At 45.9% G+C, this 23407-nt stretch overlaps 1 protein-coding gene across 1 annotated transcript; it reads left to right on the top strand.

Moving 5' to 3' along the window:
- The first annotated feature begins 21275 nt into the window (after positions 1-21275).
- Positions 21276-23096, top strand: LOC123988681 (piggyBac transposable element-derived protein 4-like). The gene is made up of 2 exons (XM_046289433.1): positions 21276-21360; positions 21440-23096. Exon 2 carries the CDS (start codon positions 21441-21443, stop codon positions 23070-23072), a length of 1632 nt encoding a protein of 543 aa, XP_046145389.1. The 5' UTR covers positions 21276-21360; position 21440; the 3' UTR covers positions 23073-23096.
- Positions 23097-23407: the final 311 nt, after the last annotated feature.

The following is a 23407-nucleotide window of genomic DNA, read 5'->3' as shown; positions in this document are numbered from 1 at the left end:
TCGAGATATTTAAATGTTCAGATGCCGCACCAACTTTGTAAGGATGAAGAAACACTGTGGTCCCTTTCCTTAAGGTAACTCTGCACTATTCTAAGCTGTATTCACTATTCCGAGCTCTAAATGCCACTTCTAGCGCAGCTGTGCAGAAGAAGAACAAGAAGAAGTAGAAATATCTCCGAATATGTGCGTGACGCCCCTTTCCTTGATGTAAATCTGCAAATATCTCGGATACGGTGCGAGCTATGGCAAAATGTTAAGACACCTTTTTTGTGCGAAATTAAATTTCTTACTATTTATGTTCTATGAGATTTTTTGATCAGATGCGTAGTTTTGGAGCTATGGCTCCAAAAAACGCGGAATTCCACTGCGAATCGCTTCCAATTTACGAAAATTATCCTTAAATAATGTCCATTGTTTATAATTAACACCCCGAACACCGGAAACACGACGTCGAAACACGCACATCACGTTTTCATTATTTAACAATAAATTAACACAATATTTAATGAAAAAACGACACAATAGCACTTCCGAACACATAATAAAAATGATTTTACCAAAAGCCGGGAATAACTAAGCCGCTACCCACCGCGTTGAAAATCTAACCACGGAGCGACCTCGAAACACGTCCGCTCTCCTCGACGCGTCGAGCAGGAACCCAACATTTTTTTTTTCTTTTTTCGTGGGGAAATCTTACATAAGACCCACCGCCACCCCTAGGGGTGGGCAGCGGGGGAGTGTCAGATTCCTACTGACCAAAACCCCACGGCGACCTCCTCTGGCGTATGGCAGAGGCTCCGGGACCTGATTACTATAACTCCAGAGCCTTCCCCGCCATGCGCTGAAGGCGCCCCTCACCGGGGGTGTAACAACTCCCCCAGCCGGCACCAGGGGTCGCACCCGGTGCCGGCTCCATCGCGGGGGAACTGCGTGCAATGGCGGCTGGGCCCCCCAGCCCGTACCGCCTGCAGTCCCCGCGCCTCGATCTCGCCACAGGCTACGGGGATGAGCAACCTCCGCCCGCCCGCGAGGAAGATCGGGCGCTGTCCTTCGCTCCGCCGGCTTCCGGTGCCGACTACACCCCGGGTCCGCGTGCAATGGCGCCCAGACAGGGCGCCTGCGGCGCACCGAGTCGTCCCCCTGTGGGCTGCGGTGAGCCGTGGCCTGCCACCCTCCAGGGGGACTCCCTCGGCTCCGCTGCACCCCCCCTGCGGGGGCCAGCGCCCCTCCCAGCGTGGGAGGATGACGCCACTCTCCGCCCGGAGTCACCCGGCCCCCCAGCGGCGGACGAAGAGGGGCCCCCGATTTGGAACGGAGTCCCCACCCGCCCGCCCCCTGGTCCGACTGGGGTCCGGGCTCATTTCGTCCGGGATGGGAGGGTACACCGGGACCCCTCCCGCCCCCCAAAGAACACCCCCGTAAAAATATTACTCCCAGGAAGCGGGCGTGCCCTCCCGCTACACTACCCCGTCCCGCATCCATCGTGCCGGGGGGGCAAATAGCGAATGCCGCCGTCGCCCCCCCCCCCGCACTACTTACGGCGGCGGATCCCTGCGGCGGCGGATCCCTGCGGTGTCGTCGCGTCCCACGTGGTCCGTGGAACCTAACTTAACCTAACCTAACCTAACCTTCTTTTTTAATGTTTTGACAGCAAGAAAATACATTTACGTAAGCGAGGAACCCGTCGGGTTAGGAGGGGTCTCGGACAGTGTGGGACTCAAAGGTACATACCAAAACAAGTTTCCCTGAGTTGGATCGTTACAGTACCCCAATACCCACTAAAAACTTGCTCCGTATCGGCCACAGATACCTCCGGCAACCCCAGAGGGCTTTAATGGAGAGCATTTTGGGTAGCCACGATGTTGCTTACACATCGACCGACTCGGACGACCTAAAGGCGTTCAGTCGTCCAAGAACGTCGCGGGTAAGCCCCAGCGCACCTCCGTTTATAACGCAGGCTATTTTGACCGACGGTGATTTCATTTAGCCACAGAAGGTATAGAGTGCGTTGGTGGACACTCTACAGCCGCTGTGCGTACACACCGCCGGAACTGTGCATTATACTTGCAGAATCATTTTTCCCTACCCGTTTGTTTCCGCAGGAGATGTGTAGGATTGAGCTGAGCCGCTTGGTCACCAGAGCCCGCAAAATACATTTCGGCGAGCTAAGCCTCTCGATGGGCGGATCTCAGCCTGGGAGAGGTCGCGAAAACGAAGGAGTGCTCGCATGAATGCGAGAGTGAGGAGAGCCCGAGCCGCCTGGACACCAGCGACCGCTTCACACATTTGGGTGACCTGAGGAATGCACGCATGATAGCGAGCGAAAGGAAGTCTTGGGTTGCCCGGACACCATCGACCGCAACACACATTTGGGTGAGCTAAATCTCTCGATGGGCGAATTCCGGGCGTGGGATAGGACGCGAAAAATTTTTCGAACGAAGGAATGCTCATGCGAAAGCACGCGGTAGCGCTCGGAACGCTCGTGTCCTCTGTCACATGCATTCATCCATCCATTCAGTTCATTCAATTCTATACTACATGTGTGTAAGGGCTCCGTAAACGGAACGCTACGTATAGTGCGGATGCAATCAGAGAACCTAAGGGGAAGAGTAAGAAGGGTCGCGGTTCGCCGAGAGTCGGCCAGCGAGAGGAAGGTTCAGGCCGGCCGGTCTCGATCCACTGCCCGGCAGGTACAGTGAGAGGGAAAGATCGAGCTCGGGATGCTGTGAAGAGCGAGCGCGAGAGAGGGGATCAAAGAAGAAGCTGCGGGTCGGAATCCGGGAGAGAGCCGAAACGCGAGCGTAATGCGTCCGAGATTAGAGGTCACTGATTGGGGATCGCGCGTCATGTTAATGCGATTTTAATTGAGTTTAATTTAATTGATGTAAGGAAATTTAAAATGTAATAAAATTCAAAATTTATCAAAATCTAAAATTTACAGAAAACTAGAATTGATGTTTCGTGTTTGAAGAACCACATTAATATTATAATTAAGAATTCATACGAAGCAAATCCTTGAATTTTAAATTTGCCATGAAAATTAATTTTAAAGGTAATTAAATACAATTTTCGCGAAAGAAAGTTGGTGCAGATTGCTTTCAAAATTAATTATCAGAGAGAGAGGTAGATGTATGGAAAATGTAGCATGTATTAAAATTGGATTAGCGAAATTTGGATTTTTAGATTAAGCACGCAAGCTAGCAGTTTTAAGCGCCTCGTTAGACGGGTGAGAGGCGCGTACAAGCGGGCGATGAGTGGATTACGTCACCCGCTCGCAGGTAGCGGCCGAAACTGGGTCAGTGGGACAGCCGTCGGTCGGCGTCTAAAGAGGGTGCGAGCGATCCGTGCTCGTGTACGAAGGGTCCGATGCTGCCGATCTGAAGGGGCTTCGAGCGCGGTTCCTTTTTGGTCGCCTTTTACGACAAGCCAAGAAGGCTGGAGACGTATTCTGTAACCCCCCGCCTCCAGGGGAGATTCAATTCTATACCTTTTTTTTTATATTTTGACAGCAAGAAAATACATTTACGTACGCGAGGGACCCGTCGGGTTAGGAGGGGTGTCGGGTAGTGTAGGACTCAAAGGTACATACCAAAACAGGTTTCCCTGAGTTGGATCGTTACAGTACCCCAATACCCACTAAAAACTTGCTCCGTATCAGCCACAGACACTTCCGGCAACCTCAAGGGGCTTTGATGGAGAGCATACTGTGTAGCCACGATGTTGCTTACCCATCGACCGACTCGGACGACCTAAAGGCGTTCAGTCGCCCGAGAACGTCGCGGATAAACCCCAGCGCACCTCCGCTCATGACGCAGGCTCGTTTTGGCCGACGGAGATTTCATTTAGCCACAGAAGGTACAGAATGCATTAGGTGGGCACCCTGCAGCCGCTGTGCGTACACACCGCCGACAGTGTAAAATTTTCCTTGAAGAGTTGTTTTCCCTATCCGTGTGTTTGCTACGCAGGAAATGGATGGGATAAGCTGAGTCGCTTGGTGATCAGAGGCCGCCACGCACATTTGGGCGAGCTAAGCCTCTCAATGAGCGAATTTCAGCCCGGGAGAGGTCGCGAAAACGCAGGAAAACTCGCGAAATTGCGAGAAAAGGAGAACCTGAGCCGCCTGGACACCAGCGACCGCATCACGCATTTGGGTGAGCTAAGCCTCTCGATGAGCGGAGTTCAGGTCTGGATTTGGTTACGCGCACAGGGGAATGCACGCATGAGAGCGAGCGAAAGGAAAGCTTGGGTTGCCTGGACACCAGCGACCGCTACGCACATTTGGGCGAGCTAAGTCTCTTAATGGGCAAATACCAAGCATAGGTGGACTTGCGAAAGAGCATTGCAAGCGCGCAACGATGCCCTTTAAAACGCGTACCGAACCGACCTGGATCGCCTGGACATCTGCAGCCAAAACACAATTTGGGTCGATGGGCGAGTTCCAGGTTAAGGATAGAGCGCGTAAGGTAATTCTTCTCCGCGGGAAGCTCGTGTGAGCTCGCGACAGGTAAGGCCGGATCGCCTGGACATCAGGGGGAGCAGCACCGGGTTAAGTGAGCTGTCCTCTTGATGGGCGAAATCCGGATTCAGGAATGGAAACGTAGGGTATCGCGTGATCGAAGGAATGTCGGTGCGCGAGGGTTCCGGGTCGCCTGGACGCCAGTGACAGCAGCACTCGTAAGAGTGAGCTGGACCTCCCGGCGGGCGAATTCCAGATGAAGGAGAGGATGCGAAGCGTAACGCGTAAACGAGGGAGTGCTCGTGAGAGACCGCGAATGGGGGATGTCCGGGTCGCTTGGACACGTTCGACCGCAACACACATTTGAGTGAGCTAAATCTCTCGATCAGCGAATTCCGGGCGTGGAAGAGGACGCGAAAAATTTTCAAACGGGGGGATGCTCATGCGAGAGCACGCGGTAGCGCTCGGTAGGCTCGTGTCGTTCGTCGCATGCACTTATCCATTCATTCAGATTCAATTCATTCGATTCTATACTACACGTATCTGAGGGTACCGATTCAATTCTATAATACACGTATGTAAGGGTACCGCAAGCGGGATGCTACGTATAGTACGTATGCAGTCGGAGAATCTGAGGAGAAGGGCGGGTAGGGTCGTGGTTCGCCAAGAGTCGGCCGGCGAGAAGAACGATCAGGCCGGCCGGTCTCGATCCACTGCCAGCGGGAACGGCGAGAGGGACCGCTCGAGCCTCGCATGCTGCGAGGAGCGAGCGCAGGGGATCAAAGAAGAAGCCGCGGATACAGCAACCGGAGGAGAGCCGAGACGCGAGCGTAATATATCCGGGATTCAAGGTCGCTGATTGGAAATCGCGCGTGCGAAAAATTAAAATTTTAATTGAATTAATAAAATGTAATTTGAAATTTGAAAAGTGTAATAAAGCTCAAAATTTATCAGAATCTGAAACTTATCAGGAGGCTAGAATTGATGATTTGTAGTTGAAAACCACGTTGAAATTATAAATGAGAATTGATATGTATCGAAGCTAACTTTAAAATTGTCATGAAGATTAAATGGAAATTAAATCTAGAGGTAATTAAATACGATTTTCGCGAAGTAAAGTTGATACAGATTGCTTCCAAAATTCTATCAAAGGGAGAAGTAGGTATTCGGGCGATAAAGCATAGATTAATTTGGTTTTCAAAGATTGGAGTTTAGAACCGGCGTGAGAACTGTGAGGTTTTAGCGTCTCGTTGAGTGGATGGGAGTCGCGTGCAAACGGGCGATGCACGGATTGCGTCACCCGCTCGCAGGTAGTGGCCAGAACTGGGTCAATGAGTCAGCCATCGGCCGATATCCGAAGGGTTGCGGACGGGCCGCGTTCGTGTACGACGGGCACGTCGTTGTCTACCTGAAGGGGCTTCGCGCGCGGTTCCTTTTTAGTCGCCTTTTACGACAAGCCAAGGAGGCTGGGGACGCATTATGCAGCCCCCTACCTCCAGGAGGAATCAAATTCTCTACTTGGGATTCGAGGCCGTTGGTTGAAAATTGCGCGTCGCGAGGGATGCGGTTCAGCTAAATTAATTGAATTGATGCAATGTAGTGTAGGAGAGGTGTAGCAAGGTTCAAGATTGGCAAGATCCAGACTTAAGGGGAGAACGGGCTGGTGAATCGTAGCTGAAGTACCACATAATATTATAATTGAGAATTAATACGGGCCGAAATTTGCATTTTTAACTTGTCCCGGAGATCAAACTTTGAAATGGTTAAATGCAGTTTCCGTGAAGGAGCATTAATGCAGGTTATCTCAAAATTAATGCTAACAGGAGAATGATTGTTCGAAGGATGGAGCACGCGTTAAATTGAGTTTCCAGAGCTAGATTATAAATAAGGCACGGGGGCTGGGAGTTTCATGCCCCTCACTGGGCCAATGGGAGGTGCGTATAAGCGGGGGATGAACAGATAACGCCGCCCGCTCACCAGTAGCGGCCGAAACTGGGTCAGCAAACCGACCATCAATGAATATCCGAAGGGTTGCGAACGAGCCGTGAGCCGCGCTCGTGTGTGCCGGGTTAAGTGTTGTCAATCTGGAGAAGCTTCGCACGCGGTCCCCCTCTGTCTGATTCTACATTGAACCAGAGAGGCTGGGGACTGAGGATGCAGGCGTGCACGGGACGTAAGACATAATAGCATACGTTGAAGGCCGGTGTGCGTCGTACGGCATGCGCTGCGCAAGTAGTGGTAAGCAGGAGTGAAGAGAGGAGGGGAGGGGGGAGTATAGGGTGCAGAGCGCGGATTGTAGATGGCAGGTTGCAGGGGCAGGCACCAGTTTGAATATATTGCGTGACGGGCCAGGAAAAGATAAGATAAGAGAGAAGGAGGGGAGCACCAAGGGCAGAGATAGCCATGCAAGAGGGCAGGCCAAGTAAACCTAGGTACACGGGTAAACACTTGCTAGGAGTTTAGGGTTAATATACTTGGGTGCTCGTGTTTATGTTTATAGGAAGGCCGTACGTGCAGGAGAAGCATGGGCATGCTCTGGCGGTGCTTGTAAGAAATAGAATGAGAATAATAAAAATGAAAATGAAAATAATATAACATTGTAATGTCGCGAAGTTCTCCCTCTCACTGAGGTCTCCGCGGACTTTTGTATGATTTAATCTACGTTGTTAGTGTAGGTAGAGGTTCTTACTTACCTTTCGCTGGGCGAGGATACCTGTAGAAATAAGTCGTCCTGGTGGATGTAGACAGTAGGGTAGACGTTTAATTGAAGTTCACACACTTCCGAGCACAAACAAATGTTTATTGTATTTCGTACAGTTCTTAACTTGCGCGTGTTTTACACTTGACGATTGCTCTGTCCGGGTCTCTGGGTCCCGTAGCAGAGTCGTATATTGCGGATTTTGTACGCGTGTTTAGAATAAATCCGATTCGCGTTAACGGACTGGCCGATTCTGAACGAGTTTCACGGAAGTGATCGGGTCGCGATGACTTTGAGTCTGCACTAAATTTGATCTGATACGAGTTCTGTACTATAGTTGGTCTGTGTGCGGGCGGTTTGGTCTCGTTATTATATATTGATTAATGAGGTCGACTTTTGATTTGGCATTCGGGTGAACCACCTCGTCCGGAATCGTCAGCGTTCTCGCCGTACGACGACCCGGCCTGAGTTGCTCACTCAGAATTTTTGCGGAGCGATGAATTTGGTGGTGCAATAGAAGTTCAAAGATTTGTATCGCGAAATGTAAGTTTAAAGAATCTGTATAGCGAAATATAAGTTTAAAGAATTTAGGTCGCGAAATAGCGGCTTAAAGAGTTTGGGTGGCGAAATAGAAATTTTAAAGAATGCGTCACAGGACGTAACAACATAGAGGATAAGGGTATGAATGTAGGGACAAGATGTACGAGTGTAATCAAAGACATAAGAGCAAAATACGCGCTTTCGCTCTGTTTTAAAAAGCACAGAATGTAAAAGTGTGTAACATATATGCATTTTACATGGACATGACAGTGGATAGAGCAGAATGCACCGTGTGATGCACAATGCAGAATGTGGGATATTGCTGTGCAGTGGGATACGAGGAATACAAGTAGACAGGCAATGAAATTGTTTATATACAATATATGATATGGTGTAGCAGGCACACAATGTGCTTCTAATATAATTGGTACAATATATTACAATATAATCAATATAATTACAGTGCCACATGGCGTATGGGCTAATATGGAAGTTGGCGTCCTGTAAAATGTAAGATATATAGTGAAGATATGGGCTATAAAAGAAGATAGAATATAAAACAAAGTAAAACTAAAATGGAATAAATATAAAGCTAAGCTTAAGAAAAGGCATAAGTTGTAGAATGTAGGTGCAGAAGGCATACAAATGTAAAATGAGATGTGCAACGGTAAGATACACTAAAAAACACACGATCCCCGGCCGCAATTCACTAATGTCACTAGTGTCATGCCTTATACGCGTAAATGTATACCGATGCGTGTCGTGCGTGGCGTGCGCGACCGTGTTGGGTCCCCGGATCTCAATCTGCGCCTGTGCCTATGGGTAGGCTAATACCCATTTCCTTGTTTCTTGATTATTGCTGGGCACCATCCAATCTGTAGGCTGTCAAGGGCTAGGATCCGGTCAGCTAGCCTCAACCTACAGTCAATCAGGATGTGTCTTCCATGGTCCTGTCGGACTGTCCTTCGGTGATCGCAGGCTCTTGGTGTGGCGCCTATGGCCTTTCCGATGGCCTTTTGAATCTGCGGCGTCTGCCGCGGGATCGACGTTGAATAAAAACCACCTGTTTATTGCGACGCTGAGGTATGCCTTCCCATCCACATACCATCCGTGTGTTTGAAGACCCTGATGAAGTCTTCAGCCGCTTCCTCGCCATCCGTGCCGAAGTTGATGCAGAAGGTGCATCCTGGGCCCTTCCTGATCCCGTGGATTTTCCAACGCTGTGTCCCAAGTCTGCACCTAACGGTGCCAACCATTTCTCTGTATCCGATTAATTTGCGGGATCTGACGACTACTACGATGGAGTCGCGTTTGATAGCCCCTGGGTGTTTCCTTGAGACTGCAGGGGTACCTGTAGAGACGTCAGCACCCGAGGCCACAGGGCCTAGTTCCGCTGGCTGGGAAGAGAAGGCGCAGGGCGAGGCTACCCCACTTTTGTTTCCCGCCGTACTGTATCCAATTTTCAAGTCCTGTGCCTCACTGGAGGCGAGAGAAGGGGGTGCGCTTGTTGCGTGGGTAATCTTCTTGATGGCTGCGGAGACAGCCAAATCTGCTGAGCAGAGGCCGCGGGGATGACGAGGAAGTAGGGGTGAGTGCGGATGCACGGGAGTTTCCCTCAGGTTTGCTGAGTCCCAGGCTACACTTTTGTTTCCTGGCTGATCCAGGCCTGCTTATCTGGATTCGGTACGCTAGCGAGTTTCGGAGGTTTGAAGGGTTGGGGGAACTTTTTTGCGAAGTATGTGCGCTGGGAATGCCTGTTTCTGCTGGATCTTGCGTCCGGTTCCAGCAGTTCTTGCTGTGCCGGAAGGTGAGGCAGCACCGATTTGAATTTTGTATTTTTTCTGATGAGGCGAAGATGTAAGACAAGGAGGAGGAGGAGCGAGGCGAAAAGTCGTGCAGCTTGAAAGGTGGGGTTGAGGTCCTGAACGTCCTTCTCGGCAGAGCCTGCTACCGGATCGATTGGGGACTGCCGTGGGCGTTGTTGCCGATGTTGTTACTGCTGTCCGCGTACTAGTAGCCTTCCGTCCTGTTTGCCGTCAATCGAGCTGAACGAGAGGCTCGATAGAATGCTGCCAGCATTTACTGAGAGATAGCCCCGCTGATATCGGCAGCGAGGTATATGACGAGGAAGGGGATGGCGGAAGCGAGGTTGCAGCAACAGATGAATCCGAAGATTGCGCACCCAAGCGCCGGTGCAAGGCAGCCAGCGATGGTGACACAGGCGGCGAGGCGCAGTCAGAGTCGGTGTATGAGGAGGAGGGAGACGCGAGAGTGTATGTACAATGCTTGCCAGCTGTACTGGTTTCTTGATACAAACAGGGGGAGGCGGCGCGCCGGTACTCGCAATCGGCCTGGTGAGTACCACCCGAGGAGAGAGCGGGAGAGCAGCATGTCGAGGGTTATTACGTCCGCTTGCCGGTGGTTGCAGGTGCGGCAGCAAGAGACGACGAAGATCTTGCAACCGGCTGTGAGCGACACCTCGTCACCAAGCAGCTTCCCTAGGTCCAAACAGATCTGTTCAGCATCGAAGCGCTCCCATTGGGAGCTCGAGCTCGTGTTGTTCTGCCGCTTCTGAAAGGTCGAGTCGCTTCCTGTCACTGAGGAGCTGCGAGAGTTACGAGAAGGGGCAGGAGAACAGCCGTTGTCTGGTCGTTTGCGTGTAGACCCGCTGATTCGTACGTTGACAGGTCCTTCGTGAATGGCGTCTGATGGGGTGAGGAAACTCGATTATTCACTGCTGAGTTCGGGGGCTGATCGATGGATGCGTGCACCTGCGCGACTGTGAGTGAAAGTAGACCGCCTGGTTGGAGAACGCATCGATGTTCTGTTGTCTTCGCCCCACGGCCATGGATCCTACGCGTTGTGTGTTGATACTTGCGTTTGACGATCTTTGTTGATGCGTACTATTGAGCGAGCCCCGCTAGCCTTACTGGACTGGGTGTCAAAGCTCGCTTCGAAGTTCCGGCAAGGTTTCCGGGCTGAGAATGATAACGTCGTCGTCTGAATTGTTGTTGTTGTTGTTGTTGTTGTTAGCGCAAGCTGTCCGTATGCATATTCAGGGTCAGAGTCCGAGTCGCAAATTCTCCAGAGAGTCTCCCCAAACAATGCTTGTGGGTAAGAGGCGTCAGATCCTTCTTGGACATTTTCCGGTTTATCTGCCGCCGCGGCCTGCCTGTCATTGGCTGCCTACTGCCTGTCCTGCTTGCTGAAAGTTGGCTGAACACGCCCGTCTGGCGTGAGGGAGGTGAGTTTGAGTTGCGCCATCGTTCTTTGCGGATTGATTCACTTGATTCGTTGAATTGAAGTTGTCACTGATGGCAAGTTCCACTAATCACAATTTGTCACAGTTTCAATTGTCCACGACCCACTGTTTCTAGCACTCGCGGGAAAGCTGTACACCGTTGCGCACAGCTGAGATTTACGCGATTATTCCTGGTTTCGATGTGACCTGGCTTACTGCCACGACGGTTTAAAGCGCGAAACGCGTAACAGCGTAGGTTATGATGTATAGAGGAGAGAGCCCACGAGGCCAGAGAAACACACAAGGTCAGCGAGGTGTGAACAGAAGGAGCAAGCGGCCGGCCGAGCTCACCGATCGACTGCAAGGCGTGAAGTGTCGAAGATTGTGAGCAGAGAGCCGATCAGGGCCGACCGACGGCCCAGGGGCGGTAAGCAGAAGCGGAGTGGGAGGGCGAAAAGGAAGGAGAAGATGGTGGAGGGTGAATGCAAGAGGGAAAAAACAGGGGGGTTGTAGAGGAATGGATGAGGGAAGGAGGAATGGGGTGTCGAAGGCGCGCATGCAGATGTGAGGAGAGGGAAAGAGAAGGAAAGATGCATGCAAGAGAGCGGCAGCGGCGGGGAGAGAGTGGAGCGAGGGAGAGGGGAGACGGAAAGGGTGGGCTCGCTGCCGGTACAGGCGCGTGCAAAGAAAGAAAAATACAAAAGATAAAAGATAAAAGAGGTAAGGCTGAAAGGGTGAATGTAGGTGCTTGTGGTAGCGAAGGAAGAGAATAGAACGATAAATTGAACGCCATGAGTGTCGCCAGTGCAGGAAGATGATAGCATAAAGCGAACCGGGGGAGAGAAGCATACATGGTGCAACGCAGAGGCGGAGGGGTGGGGAAGGTGAGAGGTGTGGTGAGGTAAGGAGATAGCGCGCAGACATGGCCAGGGCCAGCAGGCAAGAGGGGGTAGGAGGAAAGAAAGGGGGAGCAACAACAACAGTGTGAGTGAGCGAGCCCAGACCCAGAAGAAGACGAGAGAAAGTGAGTTAGTAAAACGTGAATAAAATGTGCGTCAATGAGCAAGTGTGCTAAAAGGCTTAGGAGCTTTCGGCAGTCCCAAATTAAATGAATGTCCTCGGCGTCAGGCGAGCAAACACGGCGGGGAAGCACAATACCATTGCAGCGGTGACCGCGCCGCTCGTCACTCCCGCATGCCCGCGTCGACACAATCAAAGCACGGGAGGAGAGGAGGGCAACCCTGCGGAGGGCGCACACGCGCCAAAACAAGCGCAACCGCGCACGGGGAACCCGACCGGCACCCACGCTCGAGCAGAGACGTGGTGAAAACAAAGGAGCGTGATGCACAGAAGTGACCAGCATGCGAGAGAAAGAAAGAATTAATGAATAAATGAAGTGACGAATTGATTAGGAAAAATGGGGTGTTAGTTTAGGAACCGCAGTCGAAGTTCGGGAGCGGTGAGGAAAGGGGATAGTAGCAGCAGAATTAGAGACTGAACACCGAAATAAAGGTGCAAATGCACATATAGGGACGACGTTTGTGAGAAAGCTGAGAACGTTGCAAAATTCCGCGCGCAAAGTCCGCATGAGTATGAAAAATCCCGAAATAAGTCCCTCCGCGTCAAGTCCGCACGGCCGAAAAGGGGAGGGACGACAAGCGTTCAGGACCCATGCAATGACCGACGAGAACTCAGGCGCCAGATGATCAGGCAGGCAAATCACGAGATCGCAAAAAGCAGTATAAATACAAGTGCGCTCGAGCCTGCCCTCACACATGCAGGAAAACTACCCCCAATTACTCTCCCCCTCCTCCCCCTTAATATTAAAGCAGTCATAGTCGTATGCAACCTCCGACAACCCGCCCAATGCTTGATGCACCCACAGGGGCCATTGTTGCTGCAGCAAGCCAGAAAGCCAGAATTCTCGAGATACGGTCGGTAAGTTAACCAGGTAGTTCGTTAATCAGTAATTCAATCGTTTGTCATCATCTAAGGCTGAATTGAAACCCGAATCGAGGCTGTGATTAAAATTGTATTTCCCAATACGGACTTACCCCATCGTAGGTTCTCTACGCAAAATGACATACCACTGCAACAATAAAGACAGCTCGTCTCGTCTAGCGGAATCCGAATCCAACATCGCAGCCGTCGTCTCACAGGGCCGGGCCGTGATAATGCCCCCAGGATCAGGCGATAAGCGATCCAGGCTCACGGAGCAGGACGGCCCCGGAGCCGCCACAGAATCGTACCAGAGTCCGGGACCAAGCTGGCAGAAGAGCAATCTCCTCATAGCCACGGTATAGAGGCGTCGGGCTTACTTGCGATCGATGTTATTATCGCACCAAACTCACAGCACAAATACACTTGCCATTCGCCTGAAGGGTCGCACAAATTACGAGAGGCCAAAGGGAGTCGCAACACGTACACCGATGCAGGAAACCTAGCACTTAAAACCCGCACAATCGTGAGGCACCGCGAAGCGCAACAAATCCACGTGATCGCGAGAGCGTAGAGACCGCCAGCGTTGCGAGGCCGAGGGAAAACTCATTCAATTCTATACTACACGTATGTAAGGGTGCCGTAAGCGGGATGCTACGTATAGTACGTATGCAGTCGGAGAATCTGTGAAGAAGAGCGGGTAGGGTCGTGGTTCGCTAAGAGTCGGCCGGCGAGAAAGAAGAATCAGGCCGGCCGGTCTCGATCCACTGCACAGTGGTCCGGAAAGCCACTTTTTGTGGCCAAAAGTCAATTTTTCAAGTTCATTATATTAGAAAAAATGTTTGATGCTATAAAATGACAACCTTTAAAAACTCCCAAAATCCAAGATATTATTTATTCTAAATAATGCTGTAATGTGGTACAATGTTGTAAAGACAAAATCTCAAAATTTAAAGTAAAATGAAACGTTCTATGTAACAACTATAAAATATCAAAAAGTAGGTTTTGATAATAGTAATATACATGTTAGCAGGTGTATTTCAAGTACTTAATTCAGTTTAATTATTTTTTAAATCCGTATAGAAATAATGCAAACTTTATATTAACTTAAACTTTGAGAAGGATTTTAAAAAATGCTTAGAAGTGCTAGACTTCTGACTTATTTTAGATGAAAGTTTAAACAATCGTTAAAGAGAATATGTATAATTCAGCTGCTACCTTTTTGCTACTTTTAATTTTGTGTTAATTGTAACAAAGACGCCCGAGGTACATATTCTGATGTTGCATTCGGGACCTCCAGACGTCTGGACTACTTCAATTGTCTCATAAACAATAAAGGGACGAGTGGGTTGTTACTGCATTTATTGTTTTATTTGGTCAGTCTTTTACTAAGCGAGCAGAGCGAAATATCTAGCATTCCAAAATTTTCTTTAGTGTTCCATATTTTATATTATTATATTTTTTATTAAGCTTGTAACCGTACATTCGTACAGTTACATAGTATAAAACAAGTAGTATAGATTTTTCTTGGGAGATCGGAACTATAGCGATGGTATGTGCTATCCCTACTTATTTTTCTAAGTGGAGCGCGTGCGCGGATCCCCTCCTTCGAACGCCGGATCGAAGGAGCTCAGTGTCGATCCATCGATCGACACTCTGGTCCCAACGACAAGCAGAACGGAACGCTTTCACCTACGGCTCTCTTCCAAGAGACAACCGTCTAAAGATTGCGATCCAGCAAGTCGTGACTAGAGCCCGAGCTTGGACACCTCCCTTTCATTAAGTAGTGGCCTTCTATCTTGGGACTCAGCACCCTCGAAAGATCGCCCTACACAGGCATATCCAAGACGACGTTGACTCCTAGGGAACCTAGTCGAGCCATCCCCGTTTTGCTTGTGTTCTGGCAATTTTACATTGCAATTTGGAGGGCCGTGATCTCGCTCTTGGCAGTCTTAATTTCTTCCTTGAGCACGCTTCGTACTCCAGGAAGAACGTTGACGGATTCCGGCAAATCCACGGTTATCGGATTCTCTTAAATACACGTATTTCAGTCTGCAAAGGAGTCGAGGGTCGGGACTTAGTGCGCGACTTTCTCATCCTTTGATTGTGACTGAAATCGTGAAGTCAGTGCCCCTGTCGATCTGAGGTTCGCAGGTGAAAACCTCGCTGAACCGGAAGTATCCTCGGAATCCACTGGCTCGCCATTCTGCGATTTAAGAGACGCGTAAAAGTTAATATTTCGCTGCACGGTTAATAAATTCAAACGTTCCTCTCTTGCCTACGCGCTCCACGATCACGCGACCTTCGTGCGTCGTGATTTCGGTATATGTTTCCGAAACAATCGAGCGAACAATAACTCGTCCTCGGCGAAAGACGTTTGAATCGTAGACGACCAACGAAATTTTGTAACCGTTGTGTATATATTACTTTTCGCATTCCGAGCAGGGTCACGATTTTGCGTTCGGATACTTTGCGTTATTCTTTTCATATATTTTCTCATATTTCTTAAAATGCGTTATTCAACCAGTCATTTTTCCGTATAAATGAAGACTGAGTTTTTTGAGTCGCGTTAAAGTTGCTCGACTGGTTGAGATTTTTCTTTACGTTATATTTTCTTATATTACTTTATATTCTATTATAATTATTCCGTGAGATTTAAATGCGTTATTCAACCAGTCATTTTTCCGTATTAAAAGAAGACTGAGTTTTTGGGTCGCGTTAAAGTCGCTCGACTGGTTGAAATCTTTTCTTTTGCGTTACCATTTTTTTTTTATTATTACACTTTCGATTCGTGTGAATCCGATCTGCGTGCTTATTGACGATCAATCTAGTCAAGTTCGTTGTATATTATATTTACATAATCTGCGCGTCTATTGAACATCTATTAGATGAGAATTGCGTTCCGTTGATTGTTGAACGCGTAAACTGCCATAATATTTGCGGTGCTACTACCATTCTGTGATCGGCTATTTTGCCATACTTCAATCACCGTCTTTCTGAATAAATCGATATTTTCTTTTTTTTACACCGCAAACTTACGTCTCGTTACTGACTTCACCGTTCCTTCTGCCTTCGCGAACGCGCAGCGAACGCGAACCACTCCTTGAGACGCGTAGGGGAAATCGTACGCTCGTACCACTCGCGGTATCCTCTCCTTCGCATAAGTAGCGAAAGACCTAAACGTCACAAGTTATACATTATTATTTATTTATATTAGTTTATATAGTTCAGTTTTATATTATTCATAGTATATTATTATATTATAGTTTATATAGTGATAGTTATCGCGTATAGTAATATTTTAGGACGCTCTATATATAATGTCGCACAGATTTTTAAGTATGTTTCATTTTTTCTCGCCGTATCAGATAATTGCGTCCAAGAAAAGCTAATAATTTCATTTTTTTTAGACGAGTATCATTTTAAAAATGAAGAACTCTTCAGTGTGTGGTTCAATGAGAGTGACATAAATAGGAAAACAATTGCAGTGTCTAGTTTCATTTGTAATGTGATGCAAGAAACTAATATTTCTGAGGAATAAGGAAGTCTGTCGAAGAAAAAATTCGCAAATTTGGTAGTAATTTATCTACAAAATGGAAAAATTCCAGGCGAATTCAACAGAAATTTCGTTCGAAATATAATAAATGGTTAGAAGAAGACTTCATCGTCGAAAAATACGTCAGCGATAATCATCCTGAAGTTTAGTCACCTGTAGGACTACCACGTTTGTCATATCAAGAAAAATCAACACGAGCACAGAGGAGAGAAGCGTCAGAACTTGCAGAAACAATGCAAGAAGATTTAAATTTAATATTACATGCAACAAAAGTCATGGCACAAAAAGAGGCCAATAAAGATTTGGCAGTTATTTTGAATGAAACGTCAAAAAGCCCCGAACGTGTCAAAAAAATGCGGACGCTTCTTTTTAACAACAAAAAACAAAGATATAGTACCGCTTTCTGTAGATGATGCGTTAGCCTTTTTGTACGATAATAATTTCAGCAAGCGACAATACCTTAATATCAGATTGGAAAATAAAGAACGAAATTGCGACATTTACCCCAGATACGAGATTATTTTGGAAGGAAAAAAGAATTGTAGACCATCAGGAATTAACATTACAGAAACTACCGCCGAAGTTTCCTTGCAAAACTTGCTTGAACATACAGCAAAAAGGATTTTACTATTACAAACGGAAGTTATAGATAGTATGATTTCAAAAAGCAACGATGATATTATACAATCTGAAATGATTTGTAGCTACGGATTTGATGGCAGTAGCGGTCAATCGACATACAAACAACAATTCGGAACAAATGTAAATTCACCAGACACAGATAGCTCGCTTGTTATTACGTCAGCAATCTCTCTCAGATTGCAAACAAGAAATACTATTTTATGGAACAATAATACACCGCGGTCCGTTAGATTTTGTAGGCCATTGAAATTACAATATATAAAGGAAACATCAGAACCAATCATAAAGGAGAAGGAAAAATATTGATAATCAAAATTAATAATTTATCAGACTTAAGTATACCATACAAAAACAAAATTTTGAAAATTAAATTTAAATTAATGTTAACGTTGATCGATGGAAAAGTTTTGAATGTTTTAACACAAACAGCGTCCTCGCAACGTTGTCCTATTTGTGGAGCGGCTCCAAAACAAATTTTAGAAATTGATAATTTTAACGCTCCACAGTTTGCTCCAAAAAAGACAGACAATTTACGATATGGTATAAGCCCTCTTCACGCATGGATTCGATTTTTCGAATGCGTAATTCATATTTCCTACCGAATAGAAGTACAAAAGTGGCAAATAAGGCAGCCAGATAAAGAAAACTTCCTTCGCGCTAAAAGAGAGGTACAAAAATTATGTTGGGAACAATTGGGATTGCATATTGATAAGCCTAAACAAGGAGGATTCGGCAACTCTAATGACGGAAACACCGCTCGTCGAGCATTTCAGCAAGCTGAAATATTGGCAGATATCACAAAAATAAATGCTGCATTAATCAACAATTTTAGAATCATTTTAATTACCATATCATGCCAATTCCCAATAAATTTAAATAAATTTGAGCAGTTTTGTTTTGAAACCGCTAAAATATTTAAAGAAAATTATTCTTGGTACCCTATGCCTCCAACTGTGCATAAAGTGCTTATACATGGAAGACAAATAGTAGAACATAGTGTTCTACCCCCTGGATGTTTAGGAGAAGAAGGTCCGGAAGCCAGAAACAAAATTTACAAATATGACCGACAATTCCATGCAGAAAGGATAGCCGCAACCATAATCTTCAGGATATATTTAACAGGGCAACGGAAACTTCAGATCCTCTGATATCGAGTATCAGTTTAAGAAATCGAATACAAAAACGAAAATTGAAAAAACTGAATCTGTCCTGCAGAAGTTTTGTCATTATTACGTCCGCCATCTACGGAACCAGAAGTAACGCCAACGACATCCGCAACTATAGAAGAATCAACAGATAACGAGGAAGATTTCAATGAAAATAATGAAGATATGACGATATGGCTGAAACATTGCCTGTATTTAGGGATCTAGATAACTTTGAATTGGATACGGACGAAATATAGGTACCTAAATATTACAATATTCTTTTACATATTTATAAAATTTCATGACCACGAAATATCAGTACATATTGGCACATTAGTCCTGTCGTTTCGAATATTTAATTTTCAGCATCAAATTCGTTATTAGCAACCTCAAAACCCGAAATTATTAACTTTCAGAAAGCTAGGACAAACTTTTGAATTTGGCCACAAAAACTGGCTTTCCGGACCACTGTGGCACTGCCAGCGGGTACGGCGAGAGGGACCGTTCGAGCTTGGGATGCTGCGAGGAGCGAGTGCAGGGGATCAAAGAAGAAGCCGCGAATTCAGCAACCGGAGGAGAGCCGAAGGGCGAGCATATTACGTCCAGGATTCGAGATCGCTGATAGAAAATTGCGCGCGCGAAAAATTAAATTTTAATTAATTAATAAAATGTAATTGAAAAAGTGTAATAAAGTTCAAAATTTATCAAAATTTGAGAATTATCAGGAGGCTAGAATTGCTGATTTGTAGTTAAAAAACCACGTTGAAATTATAATTGAGAATTGATATGCACCAAAACTAGCTTTTAAAATTGTTATGAAGATCAGATGGAGATTAAATCTAGAGGTAACTAAATACGATTTCCGCGAAATAAAGTTGATACAGATTGTTTTCAAATTTTGACAAAGGGAGAGGTAGGTGTTCGGGCGATAAAGCATGTATTAGTTTGATTTTCAGAGTTTGGATTTTAGAACCGGCGTGGGAATTGTGAGATTTTAGCGTCTCGTTGGGTGGATGGGAGGCGCGTGCAGACGTGCTAAGCACGGATTGTTGTCACCCGCTCGCAGGTAGCGGCCAGAGCTGGGTCAATGAGTCAGCCATCGGCCGATATCCGAAGGGTCGCGAGCGTCGTTGTCTACCTGAAGGGGCTTCGCGCGCAGTTCCTTTTTAGTATTCCATTCAGGGGCACGCGAGCCGTCACCGTCTGACCGTGTCGCTCTGAGTTGCAGCGAGCGGCACCGTAATAAAACGCACAGGATAGTGGCTTTGTAATTTGGAAAAAATTTGCGGCTTGTCGCTGGTCAGGTAGATGCGAGTTGCCACTGTTGCCATCGTTTGCCTAGTTTCCACGTTTTAAACCAGATGTTAGCCACAGAGTACCGTTGCGTTGTAAAGCTGCCGAGCTGCAGGCCTCGCAAACTTTGCAAACATGTGTTCCCACGGCTGATACGTCGATGATGCTTGCTGGGTCACAAAGGCGTCACTGTCACCTTCTCTGATCAATCCAGATCCACGAATGTCTCGGGGGTCCAGCTCGAGATCCCTGCCACGAATTTTCTCAGGCACCAACTGATGCTTCATATTCGGTGTCCCTTGTCGAGGATTTCAGCTTCTCGTGGCTGTTCGTAAAGCGCCACCGGCCACCGTTGACAAGCAATGCTCACTGCCGCAGCATCCCTGAACCTGCACTCTCGCCGGATTTTGCCGCGGTTTAAGAGTCAGGGTTCCGAGCAAATCGCGCACGTCCACACGTAACCGGCCACAGGCACAGATAATGCGGGGAAAAACACATATACATTAAGCACCGCTTAAATTAGAGTCACTAGAGTCAAATAGATATAATAGGATAAAACGCGGCGAATAGACACTTGTAACGATGGGCCACTAGAGCACGAAACACAGCACGGCGTTAACACTAACACTGCGAGGAACGTGGAAAAGCGTAGAACGGCACAGAAACAGTAAAGGCTTCAGGGATATAAAGAGCCAAGAAGAGACCATTGGAACGAAACCTTCTGCATCTTCTAAAGTATGTCTCCCCATTGGTCCCGTTAAAAAAACATTCTATATTTTTTCATTCCGAACGGTTTTTATTACAAAAAACGTACTATTTCATGTACGTGCGGTGTATGTTCACCGATTACTCCGAGATGGATGGACCAATCGGAATGAAATCTTTTGCGTCTTGTAGGATATGTCTTCCGATTGGTCCCGTTATAAAAACATTTCGCATTTTTTTATTTCGAACGGTTTTCATTATTGCAAAATACGTTCTGGTTCAAGGAATGCACCGATTGCGATGAAAGTTTTCACATTTCGTAGATCATTCCGCGATGATCCGATTTCCCAAAATTTATGTACTTCTATTGTTAATAACTATTGTTATTATAATAAAAAGCCTATTCTTTAGGGTTACCCTCCAAGGAATATACCGATCGCGATTTTTCAAACTTGTCCCTGCAAGTAAACTTCGAATACTGCTCGTTCCACTAAAAAGTGTGAAATAAAATAATTTTTAACAAAAAAAAAATCCGACTTCAAAATGCACTAAAAAGTATAAAATAATTTCCATTTCATTTATATCTGTATTCCACAGCTATTAATACAATCTACTTAATCATTAAATAGGATACTAAATATATTTCAAAGTTTTCGGAGGCGGCGCAAAATTAAAAATACCCGAACAAACGGTGCTGCCAATAACGATTTGATTGTGGTATGGCAAACTTGGTAATTAACCCTTTCGCTACGGACGCCGACTATAGTCGGCGGCCGCGCGACGTGCTGTGTGTACGGATGCCGGCTATAGTCGGTGTCCGCGCGACGTGCTGTGTGTACGGGCGCCGACTATAATCGGCGTCCGCGAGGCCACCTACGCTGACCGTTAGTAAAACAGAATCTACTATACCGGTAGAATATCTTTTGAATCTAATAGTTCGTACTGAACTAAATCCTGCATATTTTATATACGAAATAAGAATCTTCAATTTTTTTCTATTGGATGGTAAAGTATTAGTAAGGCACAAAGCTACAATCGAAAACAAGGATTATAATATAAGTATCTCTTGAACCGATATTAAGTCGGACAAGATATAGATTGAAAAGATTATTGTCTGCTTTTACAGTTAAGATCAATTTCGAGGTTAGTAACGGTTATTTGAAAATTTAATTGTAGGTTTGCGTAAAGTTTGCTTTTTAATTTTTATTTGCATCCTTGTTAGAATGCCAGGAAGGAGTTCAAAAAGCATTCTATTTTTGAATGGATTAACCGACTCCGAAAATGGTTCCGAGAGTGAAAACGTAGATAATTTCACTCTGAACAAAAAAAGAAGATATATATGTAATACCTCAGACTCAGAAGTAGAAAACAATGAGAGAGACAATAACGACTATTGCGATTCGTGGACCACAAACACATTCATCCCTAAGATACATCCATTTACAGCTGAAAATACAGGAATTATAGCAAACATTAGCAGATTAGCGAAAATAATTGATTACTTTGAGCTCTTTGCTTCAAACGAGTTCGTGCAATACATTGTAAATGAAACAAATGACTATTGGTTAAAAAAAAATAACAATAATATGAAAGATGGTGAAGGAACGACACTATCCGAAATATACCGCTTTTTTGCAGTGTCATTTCTAATGACACGCAATAAGAAGCTATCCCTAGGGGAATACTGGAGTGTAGACAAACTCCTACGTAGTGATATTTTTGGAGAGATTATGCCTAGAGACCGCTATTTTAAATTGCTATCGATGCTACATTTCAGCCAAGATATCAGACCTACCAATGATAAATTATATAAAATAAGGAACGTGGTCGATATGCTCCGAAATAATTTCAGCCAATCATTTTATCCTTACCGAGACTTGTGCATCGATGAAAGTTTACTTCTCTATAAAGGGAGACTTTCCTTCAAACAATATATTCCTTCAAAGAGAAGTAGATTTGGCATCAAGTCATTCATTCTTTGTGATTGCCGAACTGGTTTTGTACAAGACCTTATTATTTATGCCGGGTCATCGACTATGAGCAACAGCCAAAATAAGGAAATCGGCAAATCGGGAGCGATAGTAGAAACACTAATGGCGCACTATCTAGGAAAAGGACACACAGTTTTTCTAGATAACTGGTATTCAAGCCCACCCTTGTTTAATTTATTGTATGATAATTATACAAATGCGTGCGGGACGGTATCAAAAAGGCGACGAGGAATGCCAAAGATTACTGATATACTGAGAAAAGGAGAGGCATCTTCCCGTTCAACTAAAAATTTATTAGCTGTAAAATGGATGGATAAGAAAGAAGTTTATATGTTATCCACCATGCATACTTCAGAGTTTGCAACGGTTGTTAGGCGTGGAGGAAAGAAAATTCAAAAACCAGTATGCGTCTTAGATTACAATAATTGTATGGGTTCTGTCGACAAAGTAGACATGGTGATTAGCACTATAAATTCGACACGTAAATCTATGAAATGGTATCGTAAATATTTTTTCCATTTGCTGGACATATGCGTGTGGAATGCATACTGTCTATATAAACACAACACGCAACAACCGATATCTATAGCCAAATTTCACTTGAAATTGATCCGACAAATATTGCAAAAATATCATATGAACACTACTTATCATCATCAAACAGGCAAAAACGATCCATTACGGCTAATAGAACGGCATTTTCCCTCACTGTATAAACCACCAAGAAAAAACCGAAATAGAAGGTGCGTCGTTTGTACCGCAAACGACAAAAGACGCGATACTCGATATGAATGTAAAGATTGTAATGTTGGTCTCTGCGTGGCACCTTGCTTTACAATCTACCATACAGAGTTATATTACTAAGAATTATTGTATAATTTGATATCTAATTACCTTAATTGTATTTTATTTATAATAATAATAAAATTTGTTAATATGTAAATTTCTGAATAACCACAATATACTCATTTTTATGATTTTCTATATAATATGACGAAACAGATGTTACATAACTCGTAAAAAAGTATACATACAAGACAATTCCAAAGTGCCATTGAAAGACGTACGTGCGAACATCGAAGACTACCGATGCGCGATGTGCACACTGCGCGGCGCGGTGCCCCGTTCAGTGTAGTTACTCCCGCGGAACGGACTGCCGTAGCGAAAGGGTTAATAAGTCGTAAGAGAAAAATTATAGG

This window comes from Osmia bicornis, unplaced genomic scaffold (assembly GCF_907164935.1).
Source record: "Osmia bicornis bicornis unplaced genomic scaffold, iOsmBic2.1, whole genome shotgun sequence".
Classification (NCBI taxonomy): domain Eukaryota; kingdom Metazoa; phylum Arthropoda; class Insecta; order Hymenoptera; family Megachilidae; genus Osmia; species Osmia bicornis.
This window is presented reverse-complemented; position numbering and strand designations above follow the sequence as displayed.